This window comes from Mesoplodon bidens (genome assembly GCF_964165515.1).
Source record: "Mesoplodon bidens genome assembly, chromosome: 2".
Classification (NCBI taxonomy): Eukaryota; Metazoa; Chordata; class Mammalia; order Artiodactyla; family Ziphiidae; genus Mesoplodon; species Mesoplodon bidens.
This window is the reverse complement of record NC_138177.1, coordinates 169,321,307-169,345,787: the sequence shown is the minus strand read 5'-3', so window position 1 is coordinate 169,345,787 and position 24,481 is coordinate 169,321,307. Positions and strand designations below refer to the sequence as shown.

The window sequence follows — 24,481 nt, the reverse complement described above, 5'->3', positions numbered from 1 at the left end:
CCACCATCAGCCTCAGCAAAGCCCTTAATGATGATGGTGATGAAGACTGTCAGAGCAGGGATGGAACAAGGGGTTGTGTCCTCCCTGAAGGGACAGCCACAGCACAAAACCATGGCTGCACAGACAGGTCCATTCCACGGGGGCGGGGGTGGCTTCCCGAGACACCTCCCCCCATCTGCACCACCCCCAAACTGCACTGGGAACAAGATGAACAGAGAGGGAGAAATCCAGTGTACAGACAGAAGGGGCTACAGGGAGGGGCTGGTGGGCTCGCTCAGAACAAGGCGGGGAGGGTAGGCCTGGGGTCTGCCTGCCAGGGCCCGGCCCGCCCCTGCCAGAGTGACCCCCCCCACCCCAGGCCCCAGTGTTAGCGCCAAGGCCCACTCTCCCAGGCGGAGGCCCCAGCCCAGCCCCAGCGCCTGGGAAAGACGCCTGTTTTGTTCCCATCTCCACACCACCCCCCCCCTTCTTTTTTTCATTCATTGCAGTTCGGTCCCTTTCGGAGCTGCAGGGACCCGGGTGGCAGGGCTGAGGCGAGGGGGGTGGCACTCCCGGCCCTGACAGGTAGAGCCCGCCCCGCTTTGGGCAGCCCCTTCCCCCGCCCTCCCCCAGGGTCCCCTTTCCCTGCCCCTGTCAGCCGCGCCAGACGCTCTCCGGCTTTGCAGCATTCAATAAAAATTCAGAAACATTTGGGCTGAAATCGCTGCTTTATCTGGAGGAGCCACAGCGCCGGGAGAGACCACTGCTGCGCGGGGGGAGCCCGGCGTCTCAGTCGCCGGAGCGCGCGACAGCTCCGTGCTCCAGCGCCCGCAAGGCCCCCGGGTGGCCCCGAGGACGCGGGGAGCTGGGGCTCCAGGAGCGCGCGCGGCCAGCTGGGGTCCCGGGCGCGCGCGGGGAGCGGCGGCCCGGCCGGGCTCCCCCCGCGCCCGCGGCTCAGGTGGGCCGCGCCCAGCGCTGGCGGAGCCCGGGTCCCCGTTCTGCCCGGGCTGGATGGCTCATTCTGCTGGCTGCGCGGTGGCGGCGGCTGTCTGTGCGCCGCGCCTCGCCGCTCCCCCCGGCCCCCCGAGCCCGGGGCGCGCGCTCCCGCCCGGGCCGCCCGGGCCCCGCGGCGCCGCGGCCCGAGGCCCCGGGAAGCGCAGCCATGGCCCTGCGGAGGCTGGGGGCCGCGCTGCTGCTGTTGCCGCTGCTCGCCGCCGTGGAAGGTGAGCGGGCGGGCGGGTGATGGGGGCGGGGAGCGGCCGGGCATGAGCGGCCGCCGGCGCCCACCTCCGCCCGGCGGCCCGCAAAGTTTGCCCCGGGGCTCGCGCCGGGCGCAGGTGGCCGCGGGGAGGTGTGTCCGGCCGCGCCGGGAGGCGCGGGCCCCACGGGCGCCCGGGAACGGCGGGCGCTGATTGACTGTGCCAGGAGGAGGCGAAGGGACCATCTTGCGGAGGCTTTGTAGCCAGCCCGGCGAGCGCCGCCCAGGGCCGGGGACTGCCCACGCGCGCTCGCCGCCCCCGGCCCGGCCACCCCCTGCGCGCGGGCCTGGCCTTGCTCGGCACGGGGTGGAGGGGCGCTGGCCGCGGGGCCCGGCGCGCAGTTGGGGCAGGAAAGTTTGGCAGGGAGCGGAGGGAGGAAGGCACCGCGACTGGCTGGGGTGGGGGCTCCCGGTCCGCGCCCCCGGGATGGGGTCGGAGCCTCGAAGAGCGGGGACTGGCAGAGTGGAAGTGAGCGCGCCAGCACCCCGCTCTGGTGCCTGCCCATCGCCCGCGGCTTACAATGGGGTCCCCTTCCCTGGAGGACTACGGGGGGGGATGGGTTCGTGGGCATCTCTTGGCTGCGCGGGGTCTCCGGGCACCCCTGCCGGCCACCGCCCCGCTGGCGGCAGAGCTCAGAGTGGCCGCCGGAGCCCCGGGAACTCTCCAGCTGCCGCCAGGGCCGGACCAGATGCTCTTGCCATGTGTTGGCCTTGGCCAGGGTCTCCGGGCCGTCTCCCCATAGCCTCGTGTGTTGGTCCCACCCGACCCTCAAGGGGTCAGGGTGTCTGCCAAGTCTCCTGAGCCAGCTTGCTCTGGAGGGAAAGTTAGTGGGGTCTGGGTGTGTCCACCAGAAATGGACGAGCCTGTAGGGCAAGAAAGGAATATGGATAATGGTTCTCATGTGTACAGCTCTTTACAGTTTTCAAACCGCTTTACAGTTTATGAAGTACTTTGCACTATATGCAAAGTACTGTGGTTTACAACGTGCTGCACAGTTGACAAGGTACTTTAAGCTTTACAAAGTGCTTTCCCACCCACAGTTTTGTTGGATTCCCCAAAATAAGTCTTCCACGAAAGTCAGGTGGGTATGAATCTTACTTCCTTCTAGTAGAAAGGGAAACTAAGGCTCAGAAAAGTCAGTGTCTCACCCTGTGGTCGCTGGGTGATAAAAATAGAATGGGGATCTCAAGTCTCTGAAGCTTGTGCTCTGTTCATTTTGCTGGGTCTTCTTGTCCCTAAACAGGGTGACCTCTTCCAGGATTCTGCCACCATAAGACTGAGGGGTATCTTCATCTCGGGCCATTTGGGGATGATGTGAAGCCCCTTTCCTTTTTGCAGCTCAAAAACCCCAAAAATACAAAAACAAAAAAACCCTGATCGGACCAGGCATGGAGGCTGCAGCCTCTGGGAAAGGCGCAATGGGGGATACCGTGCTATAACTTTAGTTTCTCAGTAATGAGTGCTTTAGTGACCGCAGTTCAGGGGGTGGAGGGGTGTCCCTGGATGGCAGCCATAGTTTCTGGCACAGAGACAGCTGTCCTCCGGCTCCTGGAGGATTTGGCGGCTGCCTGAGGTTTCCCGGAGTGGGGCCACTGGGGCACCAAGGGTGCCACGGGCCCTGGGTGTGGAGCGCAGCCCTGAGGCCCGGTGCTGGTGGGAGCTCCCTGGAATATGGCTGAGGTACCACTTATTAGCTCTGGCTTTGGGGAAATGACTCATGCGTTGGCCCGCTATACATTGGGATGTTTACAGTATTATGGGGAGCTTGGCATAAATATTGCTATTCGGATTGTAGTCAGCGGTGCTGGAGGGGAAGAAAATTGGCCCCTCTCGTGTTGGAAAAGGCTTGGGTGTGTTTTTAATTACCGTGGGGTAGATGGAAGGGCCATGTCTGTCCGGCCATGGCCCTGGGAGGCGGTGGTCGGAATCTGGTGGGCTCTGGCCGGACTCGACCCAGGACCCTGGACACAGGGCTGATCGGCTGCTGACGTCACAGGAGGGCATGGCTGCTTGGGCTGCCACTTGGGGGCAGGCTGGGAGGAGGGCTGTGGTCGGCACCCCAGACCTTGCTTCAGGCTCTTCCTTTGCCCCCTGGACACTAAGGAGTCTAATCCATTAGGGGTTAAGAAGGAGCTGGCCTAATGGAGGGGAAGGTGGTGCGAGGTGGAGGTCAGAGGCCCCACTTCTCATTTACTATGGGACCCTGGGCCGGCTCCCTTCCCTATAAGGGGGCTCAGCTTCTCTGGGTCTAAAATGTTCAACCTAATCTCCTAGGATTCCATCATATGCACCCTACCTACCTCCCTTCCCTGAGCTTCAGTTTTCTCATCTGTCAAGTGAGGGTAATCATGCCAATGATTAGGCGTGTTTGTGAGATTCAGACCAGATAATGGATGGCAAAAAGTCACCTTGAAGAACTGTGTAGCCTCTGGGGGATGGAAGATGGGGATGGAAGATGAGGATAGGCAGTGCTGTTCCTGACACAACCAGAAGAGACAGGATCCTCCCGGGAGCAGCACAGTCTGTAAAAACAGATCTGAAGCTTGGAGTGATGAGAGGGCAGCTCCTGGGGCTCCCAGTACCCAGAGACGTGTGGCCACCACTCCTGGCCCTTCCCCCTCCTCGTGCCCTGTAGTAACAAGGCTGTCCTGAGTGTTAAGGTCTAGGAAATCCCCAGCCTCTGAGAGAGGAGAGAGGGTGTGTGGTTTTTTTTTAGTGAGGGAGGGTCCCTGTGTCAGGATGGTGACTTTAGTATCTCAGTATCTCCCCCAAACCATGAGACCCTCCAAAGGAAACACAAGTCTGGAGCATCTGGCATGGGCACTTGGAGAGGATGGAAGTGCGCTAGGGACAGGTCCAACAGAAGACCAGCCACTAAATGGAATCCAAAAGTTGAAGTCTAGAGAAAACCGATCTCCTCTGTACATTTGTTCTTTTGGTTTCCAAATATTTATGGAGCTTGTTCTCTAGCTGGTGTGGTGCTGGCTCCTGGCGCGGGCAGGGAGATAGGGGACAAACTGATGGGGAAACAGTTGGCAAGATATAATGTGGTACGTGTATCCCAAGTGCTGCCAGGAGGAAGTTGTAAACCACCTGGGAAAGCAGAGACCGTTGATGGAAGCCGGTTACTTTGTCATTTATGGCTTTATTCTTTGCCTCATTTTCTTACTTCCCATTCTCTCTGCAACAGAACTTTGTCTGCCACCTGTCACATTAATGAACAGTGTTCCCAAAAGTTAAGGAGGTTATAACTTTGGGACTAAGAGGAGGCAAATTCTTTGCCTGGAAACAGCGTGTGTAGAGACACAGAGGCATGATGATTGGGTACTTACTTGGGTGTATCTGAGGGAGATGGGTGTTGAGGGCAGCAAAGGGGGATGAGGCTGAGAATGGAGAGCAGGGCTTGGATGGAAGGCTGAGGAGTTTGGACTTGATGCTGAGGGCAGTGGGGAGCCATTGAACGTTCTTGAGACATTGAGGGACCTGGCCAGATTTGTGTTTGGAAAGATCACTGGCTTCAGTGTGTGGGATATTCAGGTGAGCCAGACCCTGTCCTACACAGTCAAGAAAAGGCCAGCTTGTCTCTTCCTTGCTAGACTCTGAGCTCCCTGAGGGAGCTCATCTGGCTCATTTTTGTGTCCACAGTTGTGGTAAAAAGAGCTCTGTTCAAATGCCACCTCCCAGAGGCCTTCCCTGATTACCTCATCTAAAACAGGCTCAGTTCAGACACTTTCAATCTCTCCTGCTTTGTTTTACTTCAAAATACCCACTGCCATCTGAAATGGTATCAGAGATTTCTTGGTTTCCTTGTTTAGTGTCCATCTTGCCCACTAGACTGTAAACTCCAGGAGGGAAGAGGTTTTTGTCTGCCATGTTTGCTATGGCAGCCCAGTGCCTTGAACTGAGCCCAGTCACATAGCGCCCAGTAACGGAAAGACGTAATCAGCTAAGGAATGTTGAATGAATGAATGAAGGTTGAGTGAACAAATGAGTGAATATATTATACTGTGTTATACAGTAAGTATCCGGAGAATGATACAGAGATGGAGCAGAGAGTCATCTGGCTGGGGAGATGAAGGAAATCTTCCAGGAGGGAGAAGCATAGGGATGATGTGAGCAGGGGTCCAGAATGCAGGAAAATGGGGATAATGAAGAGATCAGTTCAGCCAGAGCTAAGGATTCAAATGGACCAGCAGCAGCTACGTGCTAGGTAAGTCCCCCTTCTTACAGGGGTTGAGGGAGCCTGCCTGCCTCTCCCCCTGCCATACACCCCTTGTCTCTCCCACTCCCAGCCCAGCCCTCTGCTTGGGCATTACCTATCTAAGACCCAGCGACCTTCAGTGGATTAATTTAGAATTGGTTTTTCTTTTATGTTTATTTCTCCTGCTTCTCATTTTTAAAGGAGGCTGCTTTCATGTATTCGTCTTAGCCAGGAAATCAGGGCTTAGATTTAAAGCCCGAATTCAAAAGCAAGTTGACTTCTTCATTCCTCCATCCATCTATATATTTTAAAAGAGTCACCAGGCACCTCCTTCATGTCAGGTGCTGGGTGGGAGAAGGGATTCCAGCTTTGGTGGGAAACAAGGCTGGCCAACTTCACTGACTGTGGAGTAGAGAAAACGCACAGCCTTCTGGGCAGTCAGACCTGGATTCAAATCCCAGCACTGCACACGGTGTGCCCTGGGCAGGGAGCTGGACACCGTGTCCTCAGGGGTTCTTGTGGACACCCACATAAAATGTCAGGCACGTGGCTATGTATAGTAGAGGCTGTTCTCAGCCCTACCAGCACCCTTTTCCTTGGAGTGCCTGTGGGTGTGGTCAGTGATGGCTGTGTCCTAATTTGCGCGCCCCCCTTTTTGGCATTTAGATTGTTCAGGCAACGAATCAGCCCTCTGTGTCTCCCCCAGCCCATCGCACAGGCTCCTAACTGCCCCTCAGCCTTGGGATGGTGACCCCGCAAGTGTGGGCAGGCCCGGAGCCCCATCTCTGCCTCCTTCTTCAGGGCCCTGTTGGGGGCAAATACTTGGTTCTTACAATGGCAGGGAACTGGGGGTGGGGGGGCTCTCAACTGGAGTCCACAGGCCTTCTTAGTTGTGGGGCTCTGGGATCACCCTGAAATTATAATAGAATGTTGGATGTTAATGTGGATTTTCCAAGGAAGAGGGGCCTTAGCTTTCAGAAGATTCTCAAAACAGTTGTGAAAACACAAGCCTATACCCAGGCTCACAGTGGGGGGCTTGAGTCCTAGGTTGGCCCCATGGCCCTGCTGCCAGCCCCCCTGCCCTGCTGTGGCCCCAGTCCCTCCCAGGGGGTTGTCCTTCCTGGTGCCTTTGGCCCCCGCCACTTCATCAAGGTTTTGCGTCAGCCCCAAAGCCAGGATGGGGGCAGGTTCTCTGGGCAGCTATGCTGGGTACTCAGCAAGGCCCAGGGTACCAGCTTGTCATCTCTGCCTGCCCAGAGCTCACCTGTGAGCTGGAGGTCAAACCCCTGCAGGCAGAGAGACCCCTAAAGGAATGAGCAGATGGAGTTGGCTGGTAACAGGCCTGGGCTGGACAAGGCAGGGGGGCTGTGCTCCCTCAGAGGGTGGAGGGGTGAGACCAGGATGGCCTCCTGGCAGAGGTGGACCTGGCCTGCACCTCTGACCGAGGCCCCGTCCCATCTCGTGGCCTGGCCTGCTCACCTGACTTAGCTGGAGATTAGGTAGATCCAGATCGAGGCCAGGGATCTGTATTTTTAACTCACTCCCCAGGTCTTTCCATTGGGCAGGCAGATTTGCCTCCCCACCCACCCACCCAGTGCCCTAAGATAAAACACTGGACTCCTGGGAAAGAGGAAGAGAAGCCTCAGCAGGAAACTGGAAAAGACTGAAATGAAGTGAAATCAGTCAGTTAGTGCCCACCAGCCCAGGCTGCCTGCCTGCTGGTGAACGGAGGGAGGCTTGACTGGGGGAGGGCAGGGCAGGGAAGAATGTTTGCACACCCCTCAGGGGTGGAGTGGGCCGTTGATCGTGACAGCACCTGGAAGCTTCCTGATTGGGATGAGCTGTCTGATAAGGCTGCCTTGAAAGCATTTTAGGGTTTTAGGGCCTTTTAAAGCAGGTGCCTTCCGGAGGGTGGAGAGGGGACACCTGTCTCCCCAGTGCTCCTGTGTCACCTGGGGGGCTTGCCTAGACCACCTCAGCCTGGGCCGTGAGCTTCCTGGAGCCATCTGCAGCCCCGCTGCAGTCCCCTGGGGGTAGGGGTATCCTCAGGGAAGAGACCTTGTCTGCTCTGTGGCCTCGAGCAAGTGATACACTCTTTGAGCCTCAGTTTCCTGATCTGTCAATGGGAGATACTGCCTGTCAGAGGCTCGTGGTGAGGGTTAAATGAGGTCCTGTATACAGTGGCCAGCAGAGCAGCCTGACCCGCGGCTGTGCCCGTATTCATCAGTTGTCATTACTATGAAATGCCAGCACCCTTGCTCCTTGCCGGAGTACTTGCTCCTTTCTCTGAAATCCCAGAGCCCTTTAGGCAAGCCCTGACCACTCTCTCCCTTGTTCCATAAACAGCATAGCCTGGGGGTTACAAGGATGTCTGGAGTCAGACTGTCCTTTACTTTGTGTCCTCTGGTCAGTTACTTAACCTCTCTGAGCCCTGGTTCCGTCACTTCTAAAATGGGGATAATAATAGTTCTTGAGGTGATGGTGAGGAACGAATGGGTTAATCCATGAAAGATGAAGCTGACAGACTGAATGCGTCCCTCATGTGTGATGAGCACGCAGTAAATATTAACTGTGGCTGTTACTTTTCGAAACCAGTGGGAAACCGGATTCAGAGTAGGGGGACGTGGGTGCTGTTTTACTAGCAGACTCTCTCTCCAGCTCTCCCCCTCTTCACTTAACCCCAGGAAAAAGCCAAAGGTTCAGAGTTAAGTTCTGAGTCTATCTAACTTTTGCTGAGTAGTTGAAAGGCCCCTCTAGCCTGCCTCTCTGGTTCCCATCCAGGTTTTCCTCAAGGGTCCATCCCCACCCCAATTCAGCCTCCCTAATCCTAGGAAAGGGACAAGGTCTTCTATAGCTGTGCCCTCCTTGGCCCTATCTGTGCCTGCCAGGCACCAACTTCCATACATGATAATGATAACAGCTCTTAGCTCTGCTAAGGGCATTGTATATGTCATCTCATGAAGTTGCCCCAACAGCCTACCCAGTGCTTTTATTATTACGCCCATTTTACAGATGTGGAAACTGAAGCTCAGAAAGTGACTAACCCAAGGACACATAACTAGGGAGTGGGAAGCAGGGATTTGAACCCAGGTCTGGAGGACTTTGAAGCTCATGCTCTTCACTGCCCTTCAAGTGGCCTCTGGAATGTATCTCCTGGCTCAGAGGAAATGCTTGGCTCTGGCAAGGGTCTCCAAGGCAGCTATCCAGCTCTGACTCCATCAACATCCTGAGATAATGCAAGCGGGAGGGTTCTGGAACTCACAAACCTGCCATAAAAATGCAATCTCTGTCATAATGGTCAGAATAATGTTGTTCTAACTTAGACAAATCGGGTGTTAACTCATTACATTGTAAGGGGTGCCTCCACAGAGAACTGAGGCTGTGGAACGGTCACAGGGCCATTCGTAGCTTGTATTTCTAAACCCGTTAGCTCATCGGGTTTTCACAGCAACCCAGTAAGTGGGCAGGAGCCATGGGGCCCATTTTAGAGATGAGGAAACTAAGGCCTGGGGGAATAACACGACTTGCACAAGGTCAGTGGCCAGAGCAAACTTGAAGCCCAAGGCCAGTCTCAAGGCCCAGAGATCGTCAATCCAATTTGAATTCTTAGCAAACATTTAAAAATCAAGAGAGTTTACAGAGAAATCCTGTTTCTGGCTTTGTGAAAAGTCAGACAATCTGGCTTCCCTAGGCCCACATTCCCACATGGCCACAGTTGGCTGGAGCCGAATAGTGGCTGCCTCTTCAGATCGAACACGTGAACATGGGGGGTAGCTCACCACCACCTTGCGTCACACATTTGTGTTACTTGCCTGGCTCCTGTAGGGTTCAAGTTTGCCTCCTAGCTCTGACCCTGTCTCTCTTGTGATCTGGGGTAAATTGCTTCTCCTCCCCGGGCTTCAGCTACCTCCTCTCTAAAATGAGGAAGTGGGACTCAGTGGTTTTGGAGGCGCCTTCCAGCTCTGGGATTCAATGCCCAGTACCAGGCTCCAAGCAAGGGAGGAGAGAGCTGGAAAAAGGACAGGGCTCTGCCCCTGGGAAGTGTATCAGTTATCCATTGCTGCCTAATAAGCCACCGCAAAACGTACTGTCTCAAAACAACAGTGATTTAGTATTTCTCCTGGTTCCGTGGATTGGCTGGGTGAGGCTGGGCATTTATTCTGCTCCATGTGGTGTCAGCTGGGAGCGCTCCTGAGCTTGCCCTCAGCGAGGCTGTGCCGGAAGGTCTGCCATGGCCTCACCCACAACTCTGAGGCCCTGGTAGGGAAGGCTGGAAGACCGGGCCCCCTCTCTCCCTCCTCAAGATCTGTCACTGCTCAGTAGTCTACACTGAGCTTTCCCTGGCAGATGGCTCCTAAGAGGGTAAAGCAGAAACCGTAAGACTTCTTGAGGCCTGGGCTATAATGTCACAAAACATCACCCCTGCGGCCAAAGCAGGTCACAAAGCCATCTCAGATTCATCCCAGGCTTCCTCATCCAGTTCAGGGAGAGGGGAAATACACTGGGCTTGATTTTCTGTTCCATCGTTAAAGGGAAGCGCCATTTCCTGCTAACGGTTTAACACACAGCATTTGCCTGTGCGTTGCCCATAGTCTTCAGAGCGTCTTTGGAGGTGATGTTCAGTGCCCCCCGCCCCCCGCCCACTCCACCATGTGCACACATCTCCTTGTGCTCTGGGCCAACCTGTGGTCCAGACTTAGCTGTAGGCCCCCTTCACGGGAGGCGGCTTTGTGTTTAGCGACGGCAGGTATAGTTGGTGGCCACATGGGAGACAGTCTACCGCCGGGACCGAGAGGGCAGGGACTCTCCACTTCACCTCGTCCCCTGCTCCGCCCAAGGCCTGGTGCATGATAGGCGCTAAAGAGATGTTTGTGCAGCAAAGGAACCTACAAATTAATTACAAATAATAACCCAAGTCATAGCTATTCAAGACCAGGCATGAGGAGGAGGCCCTGGGCTGGTGGGATTGAATTTGGAGGATGGGACCAAGGTGCCCTTGTGGCTTGGAGCAGGTCACATCGCCCCTCTGGGCCTCAGTTTTCTCCTTGGTAAATAGGGGATCATGATTTAACCACCTCAGAAGGCTGTGCCAGGGAGCAGCTGTGTTCTTCATTCAACCGTAAAAGAACCTGTAATGATGTGACTGTGGTTTGTCACTCCTGCCTTGGCCAGGGGCCACTATAGGAGCAGGGAAGCACTGGAGGAAACCTGAATGTCTAAAGGCATTGGTTGACCAGTTGCTGTTAAACCTGAGTCTGGACTACAGGTTGGCTGAGAGCACGTGGAGATGTGTGCACATGGTGAAGTGGGTGGGGACCCAGCTCTGAGCAGTGCCTTCAAAGATGTGTTGAAGACCATGGGCAACACATAGACAACTTTTATTGTCAAACCATTAAGCAGGAAACAGGGCTTCTGTTTGCTGACTGAACAGGAATCAAGCCTACACAGATAATATATTTTGTTCACTTTTCTTTTTAATTATATGTGGGGAAGGGGCATTTTATTTTATTTTATTTTTTTTAATATTTATTTTATTTATTTTGGCTGCGCCACATCTTAGTTGCAGCATGCGGGATCTTTAGTTGCGGCACGCAGGATCTTTAGGTGCGGCATGCGGACTCTTAGTTGCGGCATGCATGCGGGATCTAGTTCCCTGACCAGGGATCGAACCTGGGTCCCCTGCATTGGGAGCACGGAGTCTTACCCACTGGACAGCCAAGGAAGTCCCTACACAGATAATATAAACACATAATAAATCATGAGTCCTTCTGATACACCTTAGCCTATCTTTTATTTTTAGAAACACTAAAAATATGTTTGGGTATGTTTCTTGTTTGCACAAGGGGAGCTGAATTATTATTTGGGGTCTAGTTTTGTTACCCAAAGTCTAAGTCTTATTCTTTTAGTAAGTGAGTTAAGACTGCTCATGTTTTTTGTTTTTTGTTATTTTTATATAAATTTATTTATTTTAATTTTGGCTGCATTGGGTCTTCGTTGCTGTGCATGAGCTTTTCTCTAGTTGCAGCAAGCAGGGGCTACTTGTCGTTGCGGTGCACGGGCTTCTCATTGCGGTGGCTTCTCTTGTTGTGGAGCACGGGCTCTAGGCACGCGGGCTCAGTAGCTGTGGCTCATGGGCTCTAGGGCACAGGCTCAGTAGTTGTGGTGCACAAGCTTAGTTGCTCTGCGGCATGTGGGATCTTCTTGGACCAGGGCTCAAACCCATGTCCCCTGCAGTGGCAGGCGGATTCTTAACCACTGCACCACCAGGGAAGCCCCTGCTCGTGTTTATTGATGTAACTGTTATGTTTAGTCTCAACTCTGTTGTGATATTTTATAATATTGTGTATTTTATTTGCTGTGCTTCTTTTTCTACAAGATGTGAATTCTTTACTCTGGTTTATTTAAATACGTTTGGTATTTAGGAAGGTTTTTGATTTTGTTCTGGTGGTAACCTTTGTACTTATGCCTTCTTTCTTCTGCAGTGTCTAACCTGCTCTTATAGCATCCGGTGTGTTCCTTCTCTCTAGAATTTCCATTTGTGTCTTTTTTATATCTTTCTTGTCTCTACTGAACAGATTCAGTCTTTTCCTTCTTAAACATATTAAACAGTTATATTAAAATAAATAAATAAACAAATAAATAAATAAATCCCAAGAGTCCTGGCTGGAGACCCCAGACTCACAAGCTGTCTGGGTTGTGAATGAGTGAGGTGAGCTGGGCGTTCAACAAACAGCAGTGCCCCTGGGAGAACGCATATCTTGTCTAAAGAAGGCAGGTGCTACCCACTCTTGACCGTGTTGCTGTGCCGGGATTGGGGCTCAATTTTGCCAGATCTTCTGGTTTGTAAAAAAAATTTTTTAATTAATTAATTAATTTTATTTTATTTTTGGCTGTGTTGGGTCTTCGTTGCTGCGCGTGGGCTTTTCTCTAGTTGCGGCGAGCAGGGGCTACTCTTTGTTGCGGTGCATGGGCTTCTCATTGCAGTGGCTTCTCTTGTTGCGGAGCCAGGCTCTAGTTGCGCAGGCTTCAGTAGCTGTGGTTCACGGGCTCAGTAGTTGTGGCTCGTGGGCTCTAGAGCACAGGCTCAGTTGTTTTGGCACACGGGCTTAGTTGCTCTGCGGCATGTGGGATCTTCCCGGACCAGGGCTCAAACCCGTGTCCCCTGCATCGGCAGGTGGTTCTTAACCGCTGCGCCACCAGGGAAGCCCTGGTTTGCAAAATTCTGATGTTTATGGAAAAACTGGTTTTTAAATGTTTGCTCAATTTATTCTAAAATATAGTCCTGGCCAAACCAATTCATGTTTGCTGGCTGGATTTGGCTCCCTGGCTGGCAGTTTACAAGCTCTAGTTGAGGTGTTGCGGGGAGAGAAGTAGTAAGGGTGTTGTTACCTCCATTTTACAGATGGAGAATTTTCAGTTCAGAGAGCTGAAGTGACTTGCCTAAGGTCAGTGAAGGTGTCAGAAATGCTGGTAGGCAGTGAAGGTGTCGGAAATGCCTCATAACCTTGGACTGGGGAGTCTTTTTTCCTGGAATTTCCCTCCATGGTTTCTGTTTCCCACCTTCCAGAACAGTCCAGGTGCAGAAGCCCCTTCTTGCAGGCATCTGCCATGTTTGAAGGCAGAGAGCATGTCTTCCTTCAATTTCTTCTTTGAGGGCAGAGTTGGTGGAATGGAAGGCTCGTGGTCTTGGAGTAGAACCATGTCAGGTTGGACCTCTGGCTCTGATACTTACAAACAGCCTGACCTTGGCGCTTTTAACTTACCTCTTTGCACCTCAGTTTCTTCCATGGTAAAATGGGGTTAGGAAAGCTTCCTAGAAGAGGTGACTTCTAAGATGCTTAATAAGGAAGAGCCAGGCGAAGAAGTGGCAAGGCAGGCATTCCAGGCAATGGGACATCAACAAAGATCCGAATGGGAAGCCCGTGAGTGTGTGATGTATTTGGGGAGCTGGGAAGGGCCCTGTGTGGCTGAGAACAGGGCATGCCAAGCATTGGGGCGGGGTACAAGCTGCCTGGACCCAGCAGGGAGAGAGTGTGGGGTCAACATTCCCATTATGGCGACGACATATGTCCACAGCACCAACTTGTCACTTGGCCTGAGTCCATGGGAAGCCGGAAGGACAAAAAGCATCTGAAACGTGTAAGTGGGGAGAAAGCGGCTTAGCGCACAGTGGGATGCGTCCGCCTGAATGGGGCTTCTCCACCTCTCACGGGGAGGCAGAGCCTGGGAACAGCCCCGGCCAGAACCCGTGGGGCCTTTCTGGAACCCACGAAAGGCTGTGGCCCAGGGAGTCTGTTCGAGTTGGGGCCCCGGCTGGTACGTCCTCTCCCCTGTCCCCATCAGTGTCAGCTGTCACTCCCCACGGCCTCAGATGGCAGCTCCTGCGGCTCTCGGGAGAACAGTCGAAAGCGCTCCTGAGATGCCAAGGAGGCCCTGATGCTGGGTGTCCCCTAGCCACCCGGAAGCCCAGCCACGCCAGCAAAGTTCAGGACTCCCTTCTGACTGGCGCCTTCTGGAGTTGAAAGGGTTCCGATGAGGCCGGGCCCCTTGGCCTGGGTCCAGGGACATAGGCGAGGCAGGAGACGGTTGGGGCAAGATCCTGGACTTTGGAGACAGTCAGACTGTTTAAATCCTGGCTTCTCCACGCACCAGCTGTGTCACCTTGGGTAGGCCATTTCCTCCTTGGCCTTAGTTTCATCTGGAAAATGAGGATAATATCACCGATAAAAGAGATAATATATGAAAAGCAGGTGTTTACCCAACCTCTCCTAGCCTCAGTTTCTCAGTGGTTTAGTGATTTATAAGAGTAGTGGTAATAATAACAGTCGCAACAAGCATTTATTGAGGGCTTGCTAGAGACCAGGAACTGGGTTTAGTGTTATTATTGCCTGCATCCTATAGATGAAAAAATTAAGGCTTGGAGAAAGTAAATAATTTGCCCACCGTCATTCAGCCAGTAATGGTGGAGCTGGAATCTAAATCCAGGCAGCCTGGGCTTCCCTGGTGGCACAGTGGTTAAGAATCCGCCTGCCAATGCAGGGGACGTGGGTTCGAGCCCTGGTCCAGGAAGATCCCACATGCCACGGAGCAACTAAGCCCGTGCACCACAACTACTGAGCCTGCTCTCTAGAGCCCACCAGCCACAACTACTGAAGCCCGCGTGCCTAGAGCCCATGCTCCAGAAGAAGAGAAGCTACTGCAATGAGAAGCCCGTGCACTGCAACGAAGAGTAGCCCCCGCTTGCCGCAACTAGAGAAAGCCTGTGTGCAGCAACGAAGACCAAAAATAAATAAATAAAATAAATAAGTTAAAAAATAATAATAATAAATAAATAAATTCAGGCAGCCTGACTTCAAGATAGATTGACAAAGAGCTGATTTCTTTTCTTTCCTTCTTTTTTTTTTTTTTTTTGGCTGCACTGGGTCTTCATTGCTGCGCGCAGGCTTTTCTCTAGTTGTGGCGAGTGGGGGCTACTCTTTGTTGCGGTGCGCGGGCTTCTCATTGCAATGGCTTCTCTTATTGTGGACACGGGCTGTAGGCGCGCAGGCTTCAGTAGTTGTGGCTCATGGGCTCTAGAGCACAGGCTCAGTAGTTGTGGCGCATGGGCTCAGTTGCTCCGCTGCATGTGGGATCTTCCCCGACCAGGGATCAAACCCGTGTCCCCTGCATTGGCAGGCAGATTCTTAACCACTGTGCCACCAGAGAAGTCCCTCTTTTCTTCTTTTTGGTATTTCAAACATACAGAAAAATTTTAAGTAAAATAAACACCCATATATCCTTCACCTAGATTCAACATTTGTGACCATTTTGCCACATTTGCATCCCTCTTTGTATGGGTGTATGTGTATGTATGTGTATATTTTTTTCTGAACCATTTGAACATAAATTGCTGACATGGACAAAGAACTAATGTTGACTGGGAAGTGATCCATGTATGTCTAAGATCACTTTGCCTGGCACACAGGAGGGCTTGAATATTGGCAGCAGTTAGGAAGAATAGAATACCTACAGCCGACCAAGGGATCCCCCTGTTTTACCTTATTCAGTGCTCGATGTGGCCTAGGAGGGAACTGTTAGCGGTGTCTTCATTTTCAGAAGAAGGAAGAAAGACTCAAAGGTTAAGTAACTTACAGCAAAATGTGAGGTTGTGATTTACACCTGTGTCTACTTGACAGCAAAGCCTGTCCCACAAAACTTTGGGGGCCCACTTTTCTCCCCATCAGGTTTACCTCTATTGTAGCCATCAGAGCACAAGCCAGGGCAGCATGTGGCAACTTTGCTCCCAGCTGTAGTTGGACATGGCCCTTTCTCTCTGGGGATCGAGGGGAAATTATAGAGGCAGATGGACTTGGAAAAGTTGGGGACTGGCCCAGTGTTCACAGTTAATCAAGTGGTTATGAGGACTCAGGCCTTGGGACTTCTAGAATACACCATTTTTTGTTTGTTTGTTTTTTGGGTTTTTGTTTTTTTTTTGCGGTACTAGGGCCTCTCACTGTTGTGACCTCTTCCATTGTGGAGCACAGGCTCTAGATGCACAGGCTCAGCGGCCATGGCTCACGGGCCCAGCCGCTCCACGGCATGTGGGATCTTCCCGGACCGGGGCACGAACCCGTGTCCCCTGCATCGGCAGGCGGACTCTTAACCACTGCACCACCAGGGAAGCCCCACCATGCTGTTTTATGTTGCCCCCTTGCCTGGGTGCCCTTCTCACCTTCTTCCTCTGGCTAATTCTTGCTGTGTATTAAGACCAAGTTTGAGTGTCTCCTATTTGAAGCCTGCCCTGACCTCTCTGACCCCTCCCGCTTCTATGTGTAGTGTTGGACTGTCCTTGGTGACTTCTGTGTTCTTGGTGGCACTTTGTATGTACCTGTTTTATATTGCCTAGGTTAGATCATACTGGATACTGTGTCAACATGTCTGGTTTACCCCCAACCATACTGAGAGATCCTCAATCATCCTGGTTGAATAGAGTACAGTTGGAGAACTAAATAGCTGAGCGGTTGGATGGTAGCTTGAGTGATTGATGGCTGGATGGATAGAGAATGAGGGCATGGATTGCATGGTTGGATGAATGATGGGCAGGTTGATAGGTGGATAAATGGATAGTGATAGATAGATAGAGAGATAGAGAAAAGGATGGTTTGATGGAGATTGCATGGATTGGATGGATGGAGGGATGGTTGGATGGTTGAATGGGTGGAGGGATCATTGGATGGATGGATGGATGGATAATGGCAGATAGTTGGTTGGATAAATGGATGGAAGATTGAACAAACACAAAAAACCAGAGCACATTTCTCCCCCTCAGATTCCCTTTGGCATCTAGACTGTGATATTTCCTTATTCTGCACTTTCTGGACTTAGAAAGATCTGGCAAACAGCACACTCCCCAGGTTTGGAGAAACCTTCTGAGACATTGACTGTGGTTTTGCCAAAGTTGCTGCACTGGGGAGTTCCAGAAAAGTTGGCCCCCAAAGTGAATTTCTGTAAAGTAAATCCTATTTTCCCATTGACTTGTCTCACAGTTTTGGAGCTGTGTTCCTGCTGTCAGGAGCTGGTACTCTCAGAGGCTGGTGGCAGGTGGGGGAAGAGCTTGAACCCCCAGGGGCATCAGCTGCTCTGAGCTTCCACTCACTCAACCTTGAGAGCAGCCTGATGCTGGCCAGGAGCACAGGAGCTTAGAGCCAGGGGAACAGATTTGGCATCTGGTCCCAGAAGCCTCAACTTCCAGTAGGATGCTATGCTGCTAGGCTCCTGGGGTAGCACACTCAGTCTCCTCCAGGCATATCTGTTTCCATTCATCTGTCCATACATCCTTCCTTCTTTCCCATAATCCTAGCTTCCTTCCTTCTCTCCATTCATCCATGCTTTTATTCTGTCTATCCATTCAACCATCATTTATGAAAGCCTCCAGGGTGCTGGGGGACATAGAGGGGAATGAATCAGAATTGACTTTCTCCTGTTAAAGAGTTATATCCCAGCAGAGGGATGGGCGATGTCTCCTTCCTCTTCCTCCTTTTCCATCTCTTTCCCTTCCCCTTCTCTTCTCTTTCTCCTATTTCTCTTCCATTATCAACATCATCATCATAGCAGCCTCTCACCACTGAGTCCCTATTAAGTACTAGGTACCATACTAGCTGCTTTTCTGACACTTTCTCATTCCCCTCAATAACCCTGCATCATAGTTATTATCACTGATTTTGCCAATAAAAAAGCAGGTTCAGAGACGTTTGGTGAAGTGATAAATACTTGGGTGTAATGGAATTTGTTGAGTGCAAAGGGGAAATGTCTTCCATCCTGGGCTGGTGGAAGGCATATTTAGCCCAGTAGGATTTTTGACCCATGGTAAATGGAATGGAGGGCATTCTTAGCAGAGGGGACAGCTTGAGCAAAGGCCGAGAGGGGTGGGTTTGTAGAAGCCACAGTGAATGAAACTGTGTGAAAGAAAGAAAAGGGAGATGAGGCTGGGGGAGAAGGTTTGAGCCAGGTAAGAGAGGCCTTGAGTAACAAGGCCTCTCTTGTGTTTGAACTTGATACTGGGAAATTCCCTGCTGGGAAGCAGGGAAGGGTTCACGAAGATGGCCATGGGGGCTAGTGTGGGGGGAGGATCCAGAGCGGGGAGGGGCAGGCTGGGAGGGGTGTGTGTGGTCTGGCCCGGATTAAACCAGACCCTGGGTGCAGGCTAATCCTGCCCAGACAGCTCCTCTGGTCATGGGAGGGGACAGGATGTAGGGAACATACTGAGGGGGGACCAGAATGGTGGGGACCATGGCAGAGTGAACATGTCAGGGAGGGCAGCTGCCTGGCCCATTGCTTCCCTCCTGGAAGCCCTCCAGCTTCTCCAGAGAGCTCCTGGGAGCCTGTCCGACCCCACCCGCTTCACCCCTTGGTGCCAGGGAAAGGTTGTAGACACCTTGCTGGGGCTCAGCAATTCCACAGAGCCTAGCCAACCCAGGCAGCACACCAGGAACGATCCCAGAATGCAAAATACTAGAGCCGGACATGTGGGGAAACTGAGGCCCAGAAGGGGACAGCACTTGCCTGAGGTCACACAGGGCTGGTTGCAGGCCTGGAACTAGGTCTGCACCCGCTAAAAATCTTTCCAAGGGAGATAAAACCTTTAAAACCAGTGGCTCCCTTTTCTAGCTGTAGAGACTTGGATAAATTATTTAACATCTGCCTCTAGCCCTTTTGAGAATAAGATGGGATAAAAATAAATAATGGGCATCTAAAAAATGACTTAACCATTCTGACTTTCAGCTTGTCCTTCTGTAAAATGGCAATAATAATAACGACAAAAACAAAACATCATTTAGTCATTGTCCTCCCTGTAAGAATGTAAGCTTCATGAAGGCAGGGATTTTTGTCTCTTGTTTACAAGTGTCCGGCATGGTGCCTGGGACATAGTAGGTGCTCAGTAATCCATGAATGAATGAAGGAAGGAAGGAGGACTAGCCATCATGTATGGGCTCCCTACAGTGTGCCAGGCACACAGCCCTTTACATGTCGAATCCTGCTTAATCCTCACAACAACCCCATGGAGTAGGTATGATTATCCCCACTTTACAGATGGGGAAACTGAGGCTCATATGACTTGCCCATGGTCACAGGGTTCCTGGGCGATGGAGCTGAGATTAAAGCCCTGCTCTCTGTGGCCCTGCAGGCTGCAGGGCTGCACAGCTGCTGCAGAGCTGAGTGAACGCTGTGGTGTTTCTGGCACCTGTTTCAGAGCCTGGCCCAAAGCAGAGGCTGGATGTATGGTGTCCCTTGCCCCGTTCTCCCTGGTCCCCTTCCCTGGACCTCAGTTTTCCCATCTGGAAAGCTCCAGGGATGGACTCTTACCTTCTCAGGGTGCTTGCACATGGACCACCCACACTAGGGAGGATGCTCCCACAGCTAATAACTCTAGATTGTCCAGGTGATTGTGACCAACCCCCATCCCAAAGGGAAAAGACCTGGAGGTTTCTCCACATTCCCTCCCCCTCCTGGGACTGCAGCACCTCCCTGGTCTCTTCGCTAGCTTCCCGAGGGGCCCCGAACTGGAGGCCAGACGGATCCGCCTGGATGGCAGCACCCGGAGGCCTTTTGGGAGGGGCGTGTTCCCCGCTGCCTGGCGGCGTCCGTCCCAAGGTGCGAGGCTCCAGCTGCACGCGGCAGGCCAGGCTGCTGCTCTGTCTGGAGCACTGCTCAGAGAAACAAACACAGCTGTGTTTATTCCAGAAATTACACATCCTGATAATCTGCTCACTCGGGATAATGCCTCCCAGTTAGGATCACAGGGGGAGCCATGCCGAGTTTCCTGAATTTCTGGGCAGATTTTAATTCTCTGTGACAACTGTGCTGTTGGGCCGACCTTGGCCAGCGGGTAGACCTCAGCCAGCGGGCACCAAGACACCTTTGGAATGTCCTGTCTTAAGGATGGTCGGCATTCTCACCTGGGCATGAGATGCTGGGAGGAGAGGACCTTTTGCCTTGACATCTCCAAATTGGGAGACTTGAGCCTGACCCGCCCCCACCCCCCACCCACCAAACCCTGGCCACCCTGGGACAAAGAGACACACAGACCTATTTTAGGAGAACATGACCTGGGATTGGATTTTGAATCTAATCATGCTATTTCTCTAAAACATTTCATGACTTCCTGTTGCTTTCAGTATAAAGACCCATCCTCCCCATAACCCAGAGGCCCTGCTTAGTCTGGCTGCTGCCCATTTTCTGGCTTATCTCCATCACCCACCTTGGTCTAGCAGTTCTACCCACTCTGGCCTTTCAATTCCTTACACTCTCTAGGCTTCTTCCCACCACAGGGCCTTTGCACTGGCTGATTCCTCTAGGCTGATTGCTTTGCTCGTCACCTGGACAACTCTCACCCATCCTCCACTTTTACAGAGAAATTTTCCATAAGCTCTCAATAGTTCCACAGGCGGATCTTTTACAGCAGGGGTCCCCAACCCCTGGCCATGGAAAAATTGTCTTCCACGAAACCGGTCCCTGGTGCCAAAAAGGTTGGGGACCGCTGTTTTACAGCATTTGTCAAAGTCATAATTGTAAAATAATTAATGTTGTTTCTTTGATCGTCTCTCTTTCTCTCCTACCCAATAATACACTCCATAAGAGGAGGAACCATGATTCAATTGCTTCATCGCTAGATTCCCGGGCCTACCATAGAGCCTGGCCCATAGTAGGTGCTCAACAGCTATGTATTGATTGGAAGACTGAAGGAAGGAAGGAAGGGAGGGAGGGTGGGTGGGTTCTCGGGATAACTGAAAGGAGGATACGCTTCTGTTTGTTCTTCTGGGTGACAGTTGGCAAAGTGCTGTGACATCCATCATCTCCCTTTAATTGAAGAGACTGGTATTGAAGTCCGCGGGGGCTTGGCACAGGGCCAAGCCCCAGGGTGGGGGTGGGGATCCGAAGTGAATCAGACATCATGGGTCTTGCCCTCGGAGCTCGCACACTGGATGTGCACAGCCCCCTGGGAGGAAGGCCCACTGGGATTGTTCTAGATGGACGGATGAGGCTTCTGCTACTCAGAAAGGGGGAAGTAACTTGGTGGGGCCACTCACTCAGTGGGTAAGTGGGGACAGACGTACACTCATCTGGTGGACTTCAAGTCTACTGACCCTTCCCCTCTTCTGTCTGGCACTCCGATGGGTGGTACCAAGGGGTCCCTGGCCTCTGGGGGCCTGCAGCCTGGTGCCTTGACATCCAAGCCTCTAACCAGCTGTGTGACTGTGGACGAATTACAGTGGGCCATGCAGACTGTCCTGCCCCGTGGAGCTTTCCTTCTAGTGGGAAAGACTGGAGATAATATCTAGTGAGCAGGTTAGGTGTTGGTGATGCTAAGGAGAAAAATGAAGGGAAGGGGAGCCACGGTCCGGACTTGGCTTCTACCTTGAGCAAGATTCCAGCAGCGCAGGGTTTTGAGGAGGTGACAGGATCTGACTTGTGTTTAGAAAGCATTGCTCCGGCTGTGGTGAAGGGAAGAGACTGCGGGGGCACAAGCAAAAGCAGGGGACAGGGAGGAGCCTCTGCACAGGCCAGGCAGGTGGTAGTGCTCGGACTGAGGTGGTGGGAGTGGGAACCAGTCAGTAGATGGCCCTGGCTTTGCTGGTTTGTGGGAAGGTGCAGGGGTGAGGAAGCACCCTGCATCTCTCCTCGTCCTGACCCTTCACCCCCTCCTCCCACCCCAGGAGGCTCTGTTGGTGTTTGTGATGTGGAAGCATCTGTCTTGTTTCTAACATAAATTAATAAGTTATTGACAACTCAATCTCCTGGCAGCTGTGTTGGCAACTGAGGCATGTGCTGGACGGTTCTGGCTGGGGCTGGAAGGCAAGGGGGAGGGGGAGGGCCTGGCCTGGGTCCAGGTCCAGCCTTTGTCAGGACCCTCTGGGTGACTTTGCTCAAGTCCCTTCACCTCCTGGGGCGATGGTTCGTCCATCTGTAAAACGGGAGGATGAGACTTGGCACCTTCTGCCCTGGCCGCCATAACCTCATGGCCAGCTCCTTGGATCTACATATATTAAGCGCCTACTGTGTGCTGGGCTCCTTAGAGCAATACAGAGAGGACTATGCCTTTTTGCCATCCTCAAGGAGGTCAGAGTCAAAGTGAGAAGACTGGGTTAAACAAAAGCCATGTGTTGGGCCCAGGATGATTAAATAATGCACAGCCACGGGCAGCCGACCAAGGGGCTCTGCAAACACACTTGCTGGGTTCAAGTCCTGGTGTCAGCTCTTACTAGATGTGACTGCCCTGGAGCCCCAGTTTCTGTATCCGTAAAATGGGGATAATAATAGTCCTATTGAGGTAGTGGCACATAGTAAGTGCTCAGTAAATGATCATCATTGTGTAGAGGGCAGGCACAGAAGGCAGAGCTGGGAATGCCTTTGTCCAGACTGTGCCCCTGACCCAGTCCACATCCAAGGAGATTGCCTGATCCTCGGTTCCAGCAGTCCTAGGGTTCACCCCTGGGTCTCAGGACCTACAGCGCTGGGCAGCAGTGACCCCGGGAGACAGTGCCCTCTAAAAGAAAGGACTCGGCTCCAGGGTGCAATAGACCATTCTCAGGCTGTGTGACCTCAGGCTGGGACACAGCCTCTCTGAGCTCCAGAGGTGATAAGTGTCCCCATCTGTGCCTCCCAGGGTTGCTTAGGGATGAAACAAGAGCCCATTTGGAAAGGGCTCAGAGGGTGGGGCTCAGCTTCCTTCTGCCCAGATGCCAGTTGCCTCCCAGGTGTGCCAGCCAAGAGCTGCAGGGGCCTAGGGAAGGTGAGGGATGGGGGCGTGGATAAGGTGGTGGGCAGGCGCCTGGAGGTGGGAGGGAGAAGGATTTGGAGGAGGGGCTGGGAGGGGCAGAGGGCAGCTCTAACAGTTCTCTTTAATTTTTGAGAAAACCTTTCCCCCATCCTCATATAATTAAGAGTATTTTTTAAATGCTGTGTTGAAACAAAAATAGTCCGTTTCCATATGACCTCATTTCATTCCACGCCCCCACGCAAACACACACACACACACGACTAGATTTTTAAAGCTGCCTTTAGTGCCTCTGCTAAAGGGTCCTTATTTTTGTGTAACAGGTAAATATTTAGGGACCCTCTCCACCCCTTTATGTTCTGATTTGTAGTTGGGGGCCTTTGACAGTAGCTGACATCACAGCTCTTTGCAGTTTACAAGGTGTGTTCTCAGGCACTATCTCAGTTGCTTCTCCCGCGGTCCTAAGGAGGGAGCAGATGTCCTCATGATCCACCACTTGAAGGTAGGACCATGCCAACTTTATCTTTTTATCAGCATCGTCTGGCCCAGGACGAGGCACGTTCCACATTCAAATTCAGTTGATGTCAGTTGAATACAGATAAAGAATGAGACCCATAGTACAGAGGAGGAAACTGAGGCTCAGAGAGGTGGAAGGATTTGCCCAAGTGGATTTTTCTTCAGATTCAAACGCAGGACTGTCCACATTCTCCGTGTGTTCCCCTCCTCAGCTGTCTTTCTAGTCAGCCCCTGCATTTTGAGGCTGGGAGACTAAGCGCCAAAGAGGACAGAGGACCTGTGCTGGGTCACACAGGGATCACGTGACCCACAAAAATGTTGACACAAAGTAGGTTCACATCCTAGTGATTAGCATACCTGCAGCCTCACTCTGTGCTAATTACATTGCCTTGTTGAATCTATCACTGCAAGGCAAGACGTTATTGTCTCTGTTTTCGAGATAAGAGAACCTCTGAGAGGTTTAGTAACTTGCCCAAGGCCACACAGCCAGTCAGTGGCAGAACTGGGATTTGCATCCAGCATCTTCTGACTAAAACCCATGCTCAAGGCTACTACATCAGGCTGGCTGGACTTGGTGGGGACAGAGCCAGGAACCCAGGACTCTAGACTCTTGGCCTCTTGGCCTTCAAAAACAAAATTATAGCCAAGAAGCCATCCCCATGGGGAGCTCCTGCCCTGGGCCCCCCGAATCAGAGGCCAGCCTAGGGTGGGACAGGGGTCTGGTGTCTCTCTCAGGCCTCTCTGTGTAGGGGCTGGAGGCAGCCACTGCTGTGGCCTGGCCCATAGGGAGCCAGCCCTGCTGCGTCTTTAGCAGGGTAAGGTACCCCTGCCTTCTCACACAGCCCTGTACACTGTCACCTTTCACCTCCACAGTCCCGATTGAGCCCTGAAACATCCTCGTGAGACAGGCAAGGCAGGGAGAAACTTCAGTTTGAGAAACCGAGTCCCAGAGATACGTACACCCCAAGAGAGTGCTACAGGAACGTCAGTGTTCTTTGGCTGTGGTTCTTAACTTTTTTGGGGCCGTGAAGAGCCTGGAGAAGCTGACAAAACCTATGAACTCCCCACCCTCCCAGGAAATTGGAGACACACCTACACATACTTTTGTATATAATTCCAGGGGGCTCACAGTTGAAAAGCGTCTGTGGTTTTACTCTGGGATGCCGATGATGATGACATGCTACTTTGTGGTAGGCCGGGTATTTGATGCTTCACATACTTCATTGACTCCTCATAGCATCCCTGCAAGGTAGGGAAACTGAGGCTCAGAGA

The 24,481-nt window shown here is 52.5% G+C and overlaps 1 protein-coding gene across 3 annotated transcripts in view; it reads left to right on the top strand.

The window, feature by feature from the left end:
* Nucleotides 1-1,118: 1,118 nt before the first annotated feature.
* EPHB2 (EPH receptor B2) overlaps nt 1,119-24,481 on the top strand; it is a gene marked incomplete at its 3' end in the record, with an annotated part of 185,321 nt that continues 161,958 nt past the window's right edge. For all 3 annotated transcript variants that reach the window (XM_081214529.1, XM_081214527.1, XM_081214528.1), the window contains exon 1: nt 1,119-1,202. In XM_081214529.1, the coding sequence (XP_081070655.1) occupies nt 1,142-1,202 (61 nt within the window). In that variant the 5' untranslated portion in view covers nt 1,119-1,141. The remainder of the gene's footprint in view (nt 1,203-24,481) is intronic.